The sequence below is a fragment of the Physella acuta genome, unplaced genomic scaffold, assembly GCF_028476545.2.
Source record: "Physella acuta isolate Inbredline_101_S28 unplaced genomic scaffold, ASM2847654v3 ptg000353l, whole genome shotgun sequence".
Classification (NCBI taxonomy): domain Eukaryota; kingdom Metazoa; phylum Mollusca; class Gastropoda; family Physidae; genus Physella; species Physella acuta.
In genome coordinates this window covers 416,776-425,253 of record NW_026731872.1, presented here as the reverse complement: position 1 = coordinate 425,253, position 8,478 = coordinate 416,776, and the positions used below count along the sequence as shown (strand labels likewise).

The window sequence follows — 8,478 nt, the reverse complement described above, 5'->3', positions numbered from 1 at the left end:
GCTCAACATGAACTGTTGTGTCTGGGGGTACGGGGGGGGGGGGGGGATGTAATGTCTGGGGGTACATGGGAAAGAAAGTGAGAGCTGGCCTTTTGCTAAGTTGTGGTGTTTTTTGTTTGTTTTTTTTTTTGTTTTTTTGTTTTTACTTTACTAAGTGGTAGGTGGAGCAATGATTTTTTTATTTTATTTAGTGATTTGAATAATGCTAGTATTGGTTGGTCATGTCAGGTTGAAAATAACAGTCTGCGAATGTTTGCATGTGGATAGATGTGGCTGTTTGCATGTGGATAGATGTGGCTGTTTGCATGTGGATAGATGTGGCTGTTTGCATGTGGATAGATGTGTCTGTTTGCATGTGGATAGATGTGGCTGTTTGCATGTGGATAGATGTGTCTGTGCGTGAGTTATACTTGCATGACAAGACACGTTATCAATAAGCAACTGGTGACAATATAGTCTAAACTCTTACAATACAACTAGGGCAATTGTTATATTTTATTAGATAAAAATATAGTATGGATTACTATGCTAGATGCCTATCATCTACTAACAGAAAAATGTTAGCATGTAACATGTAAAATTGAGGAGACTAAGAAAAACAATCTAGTTAGTTTTTTATATGTTATGGACAATAGGTGAAGATTGCTGGACTAAGTTTGTTAAATGTTTTGGATGATAGGTTAAGATTATTGTGTGCTGGACATTGACTGAATAAAAGCCTTCTTTTTGTATTCCATGCATTTGAGCATTGATGAATAAAGATATTACATTCACTTAATTGGATATGTGGTGTCATTGTTAATATGTACATTTTTTTTTACCAGATAAAACCCTTATTGCATAGTCATGACACCAGGGGGGGGGGGGGTTAGAACCTCTTTTTTAAAAAATGTTTTATTATATATCAGTTTTCTTATATTTTATTTATTCAGGCAGTTCAAAAAAAAAACTGAACTGAGCCTTTTTACTTTCTCATATACGTTTTACACCTCACAGATTCTGAAAAACAGTTTGGCAGTTTTGTCTGTGTGTATATGTCTGTCACACGTTAACTTGAGTACATTTATGGCTAGGTTGATGAAATTTCATATATAAGTATTATATCAAATTTGTAGTTCGGTATCAACGTTTCAGCGATTTCTGGTACACGGAAGTTTAACTTATTCAACTTTCAAATAATTTTTCAAAAACCTAAAACTTAAGTATAATTTCAGATAAATGAAATTTCACATGTAAGTAAAAGATCTAATTCTCTGCCTTCTTTCAAATTCTGAGTAATTTCTGTTGACCGGAAGTAGTACTTTTCTTCGCTATTTCCGTTTCTCAAAAAACGTTTATGAATTTATCAAGTACTAATAATATTCCGCACTATTATACTCATTGTTTGCCATTCACTTTGTTCGCATTTCTTTTTTTTCTACTAGATTCTACTCTATTTTTAAAAGTTTAAGTAATTAAAAATCATTTCTATATCCCAAGTTGCCATCCCCCGTTGTTTTATACAAGAATATTCGAAAAAGTTTAGGGGAGATCACGCCCGGTTAATCTATTTATTTGTGTGTAAGTTATGGTACTTAAGGGAAAATAATTGCATGCATCAGGGACTTCTGAAAATACTGTTACCAAGGCAGTGTTGGCCACCTTGAAAAAACGTCTGGAGGTCTCAACCAATACAGTGATCATACAATCATTGATCCTTCTTTTACTAACTCTTACAGTCAGCTGGCTAGCTTTTGTTACAGAAAACACTCTAGAAATATTTTTTTGAATCTTCCAAATTTGTTATGGTGTAATACCATTAAAATTAATGCTAAATTTCATGGGGGGTCTGGCGCTATGTTAGTTCCCCCCCCCCCCTCTCCCAGGTCATATTTAATTTTCATTGACAGGTGTCCACATGACGGATGAGGTAAGTAGGCCTACAAAGACTAAGGGGTCGTCCATAAATGACGTCACACTCGTAGCGGGGGGGGGGGGTCGTAAGTTAGTGACTGTGTGGTTAGGGAGGGGGGGGGTGTTCAGATGGTGTGACGTCACACTTTTGCATAATAAAAAAGCAGTGCTAGAAAATAAACGAATTTTAGCCGTTATTTCGCGTTTTAGAAAACTGTTTTAATAAATTGTAATAGGAATTGATTAAAATACTCTGTTGAGAGAGTAGGCTGATGTGTGACATCATTTTAGAGGGGGGGGGGATCTGGCTTTTTGTGACGGGGGGGGGGGAGGAAAAAAAGCGTTGCGTCATTTACGGATGGCCCCCAAAGCACTGTAAACTGTAAAGAACTTCAATTTTAAAAAAAAAAATGCATAAAAACGTTTTAATAACAGGCTTTTATGTAATGATGCAAAAAAGTGAGAAAATAGATTATTTCAATTTAAAGTATAACAATGAACTATAGTAGTACGAGAACTATTTAAATAACTAAAAATACCGTTAACCCGTACGTTAAAGAGTTACAGCACATCCCTGAGTTGACCCAACTCTGATAGGGGAGAGTAAAGGTGGCTGTGCAAAAAATCATTGAGAAGATCTAAAGATAGCAACCTGCCAGTACAACTGCTAACACCCAATCACTATCACTCAGCTATCAACATTTTTATATTTAAAATAAACACAGCATTTAATTTATTTGTTTCGTTTTTTAAGCCTTTTACAGCAGATAGAACAATTTTTATGAAACTAGAACCAAGGGACAGCACTAAAACATTTACTCGTTGGAGTTCAAAGCAAGGCTAGCAGACTTAGTAAACTAGGACCTAGAATCCAGATGTAGAAATCTAGATCTAGTCTAGATCTAAAACTAAATTTAGAGCTGCGATCTATTATTTTGGCAATGTCTGCTTCTAGACTCCAACTTCTACACTGTAATTTAAAATTTAATTAAAGTAAAAATGAGCCCATCTTCTTTAAAATATGAATACTAGATCTATCATAGTGAGTGAGAGAGTGAGTGAAAAGTTCACTGTTCAACTTGCTTGATTGAATTTGAATGAAAGTCTTGAAAGTTTCAAGTTGACAGTGAAATACTAACTAGATCTAGCACTAACTTAACTAGAGATCTAGATCTAACTACTAAAGTTTACTGAGAAAGGTATTGCTTTTTTCCCCCATTAAGATCATGATTAAACTATTTTTAGTACTACTGAGCTACTGATCACTTGGAATAAGACTCCGGTAATTTCAAAGTAATTTGTAATTTATTTAGGTAATCTATCGTTTTAGGTACGTAAAATCGCCCGCGACTTGTAATGTGAAAAACAGGTGGCTCCTTAAATTTTAAAAATTATTTCACATTTTGAGGAGGATTTATGTTTTTTAAAATACCCTAGCCCTTGTTTCATTTAAGTTTAAGTAGAGATCTAGATCTACCTGTTTTTAAACAATTGAATTAAAACTTTTCAGTAATAAATGAAGACTAGCGATGTTTCCAACAGATGCAACCATGCTCATTTACTATTGCAGCCATCTTGTTTAAGTTTTATTTTTATAAACTTATAGCGCGAGATTTTTTGATGTCATCTTGTATAGATTGTAACAGAAGATGGTGTTGAGGATGTTTTGATGTCATCTTGTATAGAGTGTAACAGAAGATGGTGTTGAGGATGTTTTGATGTAATCTTGTATAGAGTGTATCAGAAGATGGTGTTGAGGATGTTTTGATGTCATCTTGTATAGAGTGTAACAGAAGATGGTGTTGAGGATGTTTTGATGTCATCTTGTATAGAGTGTAACAGAAGATGGTGTTGAGGATGTTTTGATGTAATCTTGTATAGAGTGTATCAGAAGATGGTGTTGAGGATGTTTTGATGTAATCTTGTATAGAGTGTATCAGAAGATGGTGTTGAGGATGTTTTGATGTCATCTTGTATAGAGTGTAACAGAAGATGGTGTTGAGGATGTTTTGATGTCATCTTGTATAGAGTGTAACAGAAGATGGTGTTGAGGATGTTTTGATGTAATCTTGTATAGAGTGTAACAGAAGATGGTGTTGAGGATGTTTTGATGTCATCTTGTATAGAGTGTATCAGAAGATGGTGTTGAGGATGTTTTGATGTAATCTTGTATAGAGTGTATCAGAAGATGGTGTTGAGGATGTTTTGATGTCATCTTGTATAGAGTGTAACAGAAGATGGTGTTGATGATGTTTTGATGTCATCTTGTATAGAGTGTATCAGAAGATGGTGTTGAGGATGTTTTGATGTCATCTTGTATAGAGTGTAACAGAAGATGGTGTTGATGATGTTTTGATGTCATCTTGTATAGAGTGTAACAGAAGATGGTGTTGAGGATGTTTTGATGTAATCTTGTATAGAGTGTATCAGAAGATGGTGTTGAGGATGTACCATCGCGACCATGGTGATATGGGCAGTGAGTTTACAGTTGTTCACCCTCCACTGAAGAGCAGAATTCTCTTTACCATTCTCTTGGTCATCACTCTCATCCTAGCCTTCTCATTTAGATTACACATGCTTGTAAGTTTTTATGAGGAAAACTTTTTCAGTGTTTGACAAGTATTTTTGTCTTTATTTTAGAATTTCAATTTTATTTGTTTTTAAAATTTTAGTTTTTTAAATCAGTGATCTGGCTATTTTTAAACTTTTGTGAGTCATTATTTATCTAAGACACCTACTTAGAGATGTATATCTGTATTTTTACATGGATAGAAATTCTTAAGCCTTTTTTTTTCTTCTAGGATAGAAATATTTTAGCCTCTCTGTGTTTGGCTCTGGCAACAACACTGGTTCTCAAATTGTATTCAAAAATACATTCTGGTATGTATGTGCTGTAGTGTGAGGATATGTTAGTTCAAATTAGCCTTTATAGTAGTGGCACAATGAATTGATAACTAAATAATTGTGTCAATCCTAGCAGATTGTTGTGTAGCAAATGAGTATAAAATTGTATCCTACCTACTAACTACTATGTAATGTATTTCCCCCCAGAAAATGTTGTGATCCTCCCATCACTAGGCCTGCAGGTAGAGACCCTGTATTATCTGGGTCACAGGGAAACCAACTTTTTTCATGTTTCTCATATCAAGGATGTTGTCATCAATGAAGCTATATCAATGGTAGGTAATTTATATATTGTGACTTCTCACGCAAACATTCAATTGCTTTTTTATAAAACTGAATAGTTTAATCTTTTGGAGTTAAAGTTTTTAAATACAGCTGTTGAAATTCTTTTAAATACATTAGATTTTTAGATCATTAAAATTAATCTAATGTACAGCTTATTTCACAAGTTTTGAAACTGGTGTAGTAGTTTTCAGTAGTTGCTTCTTATTAAGTGTTGAAATTAGGCTTTAAATGCAGTCTTGTGTTGCTGTCAGGGACCTCATGTTATTATTTTACCCCCAGCACTCCATCCTACACTACCTCATGTTATTATTTTACCCCCAGCACTCCATCCTACACTACCTCATGTTATTATTTTACCCCCAGCACTCCATCCTACACTACCTCATGTTATTATTTTACCCCCAGCACTCCATCCTACACTACCTCCTGGTGTTATTAAAACAAGATCAAGGCCAAGCACTCCATCCATTGTTTTCTGTAAGTTCCTGTTTCTTATTTTGTTTTATCATGTTTTAGCCTAGCCAATGTGTTATTGGCTGCCTCACCAGGAGTTGAGATGGGATGTTTGAAATGACTTTATTGTTTCAGAGATCCTGGCCACCACTTGGTGACTTAAAACCAGTTTATAAAGCTGCTCAAGAGAAACTTATCAGGCCACAGGGGAGACAATTTTAAGGGAGATAAACATTAATTAAATTATTTGTATTTATGGAACTTGTGATATATTTTATAGGGGCCCAATCATCCTAATTATTATGTCTGTAAAGAAGCAATTGTAAAATGTATTCATTCATCCATTCATTTAATATATCATCACACAAACTCAGTTTTATAAAAATGTGGCTAAGAATTTTCAAAATTGTGCGTATTCAGCATTTGACTGTTAAAAAAGGACCCCAACCAATTATATTTTTTAGCAGTAAGTCAGAGTTAAGTGATGATGTTATTTGAGTAGAGGAAGTTTGTGTCAAGTATACAAACGTACCTTGTGTTACCAACTGGCCAGAATTATTTAATGAGATCTGCAGGTGTCTCCAAATGTGTCACTATCAACCCTAATCTGTTATTGTACCTAAGATGGTAGAACACATGCTGTCCTTATTTGACTGCTTTGACCTTTGCCAGTAGGGAGGGGGATGAGAGGAGCCATGTAGTTTGCACTTTTTATTTCTCAGAAAAAAATGAAGAGCTAGTTGATTTTTGTTTAGACATTGTGCTTTTAGGAGTGGGACCTTTGTTGTGGCACATTTTGCTCAGCTACTGGTTCAAAATTCTGTGCAAGGTATGGTGTCCGTAAAAGGGTTAAAAAGAGCTTCCTTTAGAATTTTTAAAATTTATTTGCCATGTTTTAACTTGAGCATTTTATTTGAATGTTCAGCATCGAATCAAAAACAAAATGAGCACATGATCAAACATATACATGACTATACTAACCACATTTTGTTTTTCAAGAATTGTTTTCTATTTGTACTTGTTCTGCTCTTGACTAAAGAAAACAGCACCATAGTGCTGTAGCAAGCAGTAAATCAAAACTAGGTGGTCAAATGTGGGAGATGTAGGCGTGTCAATGAACCAAATGTGCCTTGTGTTATTTTATGGTCAGCCTTCTTTAATTGATTGCGGTGATGCTTTAGGTGTGGGTTGTAGGTGTGAGATGTAGTGGGGGCTCTAACATGTCAATGGGCTTGGGTGTGTGGTGTCAGGTGGGCTTGGTTGTGTGGTGTTAGTGGGGCTTGGGTGTGTGGTGTCAGTGGGGTTTGGGTGTGTGGTGTTAGTGGGGCTTGGTTGTGTGGGGTTTGGGTGTGTGGTGTTAGAGGGGCTTGGGTGTGTGGTGTTGGGTGGGCTTGGGTGTGTGGTGTTAGTGGGGCTTGGGTGTGTGGTGTTGGGTGGGCTTGGTTGTGTGGTGTCAGTGGGGTTTGGGTGTGTGGTGTTGGGTGGGCTTGGTTGTGTGGTGTTAGTGGGGCTTGGGTGTGTGGTGTTGGGTGGGCTTGGGTGTGTGGTGTCAGTGGGGTTTGGGTGTGTGGTGTTAGTGGGGCTTGGGTGTGTGGTGTTGGGTGGGCTTGGTTGTGTGGTGTCAGTGGGGTTTGGGTGTGTGGTGTTGGGTGGGCTTGGGTGTGTGGTGTCAGTGGGGTTTGGGTGTGTGGGGTTAGTGGGGTTTGGTTGTGTGTGGTTTTGGTGTGTGGTGTTAGAGGGGCTTGGGTGTGTGGTGTCAGTGGGGTTTGGGTGTGTGGTGTTAGTGGGGCTTGGGTGTGTGGTGTTAGTGGGGCTTGGGTGTGTGGTGTCAGTGGGGTTTGGGTGTGTGGTGTCAGTGGGGTTTGTGTGTGTGGTGTCAGTGGGGTTTGGTTGTGTGTGGTTTTGGGTGGGCTTGGGTGTGTGGTGTTAGAGGGGCTTGGGTGTGTGGTGTTAGTGGGGCTTGGGTGTGTGGTGTTGGGTGGGCTTGGGTGTGTGGTGTTGGGTGGGCTTGGGTGTGTGGTGTTAGTGGGGCTTGGGTGTGTGGTGTTGGGTGGGCTTGGGTGTGTGGTGTTGGGTGGGCTTGGGTGTGTGGTGTTAGAGGGGCTTGGGTGTGTGGTATTGGTGGGCTTGGGTGTGTGGTGTCAGGTGGGCTTTGGTGTGTGGTGTCAGTGGGGTTTGGGTGTGTGGTGTCAGTGTGGTTTGGGTGTGTGGTGTTAGTGGAGCTTGGGTGTGTGGTATTGGTGGGCTTGGGTGCGTGGTGTCAGTGGGGTTTGGGTGTGTAGGGCTTGGGTGTGTTAGTGTTAGAGAGGCTTGGGTGTGTGGGGTTTATGTGTGTGGTGTTAGAGGGGTTTGGTTGTCTGATGTCAGCGTATTTATTGTGCACAAATAACATATAATAATGCATGTGATTGTGAAGAAATAATGTATTTCTATGTACCTTGTTCAAGTAGCTCTATTTTTGTGTCCAGAGAACCCTGACTATAAAGAAAAATAAAATTTGATTTGTTTTGACAGTCCTATTACATATGGGTCCATTTAATTTGTTATAAACAGTTGTATTTCAAATGTATCATCTATACTTATTTGCATTAGTCTTTATTTAGACTTAATTCAGAAATGTCCTATATGACATGTCCCAAGTGACATGCGAAAGTGTAAGGCACTAGAGAGGGTGAACATTTCTCCAGATGGCAACTGTTTTATGGGAAGGACAGAGCTACTGTAGGACAGGGCCACTCTAGGACAGGGCTACTGTAGGACAGGGCTACTGTAGGACAGGGCTACTGTAGGACAGGGCTACTGTAGGACAGGGCCACTGTAGGACAGGGCTACTGTAGGACAGGGCCACTCTAGGACAGGGCTACTGTAGGACAGGGCTACTGTAGGACAGGGCTACTGTAGGACAGGGCTACTGTAGGACAGGGCCACTCTAGGACAGGGCTA

At 38.4% G+C, this 8,478-nt stretch overlaps 1 protein-coding gene across 2 annotated transcripts; it reads left to right on the top strand.

Annotated features, from left to right (window-relative positions):
- Positions 1-2,726: 2,726 nt before the first annotated feature.
- Positions 2,727-6,850, top strand: LOC131941194 (phosphatidylinositol N-acetylglucosaminyltransferase subunit H). 2 transcript variants are annotated; one of them, XM_059300216.1, is made up of 6 exons: positions 2,727-2,865; positions 4,314-4,473; positions 4,695-4,773; positions 4,945-5,072; positions 5,488-5,559; positions 5,671-6,850. In XM_059300216.1, the coding sequence occupies exons 2-6, from the start codon at positions 4,327-4,329 to the stop codon at positions 5,755-5,757; spliced, it is 513 nt and encodes a 170-aa protein (XP_059156199.1). In that variant the 5' UTR covers positions 2,727-2,865; positions 4,314-4,326; the 3' UTR covers positions 5,758-6,850. The 2 variants fall into 2 exon arrangements, with proteins under 2 accessions (XP_059156199.1, XP_059156200.1); XM_059300217.1 differs by having other exon boundaries at positions 2,727-2,886.
- Positions 6,851-8,478: the final 1,628 nt, after the last annotated feature.

Coding starts and splice junctions, on each gene's coding strand:
- LOC131941194 (XM_059300216.1), top strand. CDS start 4,327: ATGGTGTTGAGGATGTACCATCGCGACCATGGTGATATGGGCAGTGAG. Junction 4,774..4,944: donor GTATTCAAAAATACATTCTG/GTATGTATGTGC, acceptor ATTTCCCCCCAG/AAAATGTTGTGATCCTCCCA. Junction 5,560..5,670: donor CACTCCATCCATTGTTTTCT/GTAAGTTCCTGT, acceptor TTATTGTTTCAG/AGATCCTGGCCACCACTTGG.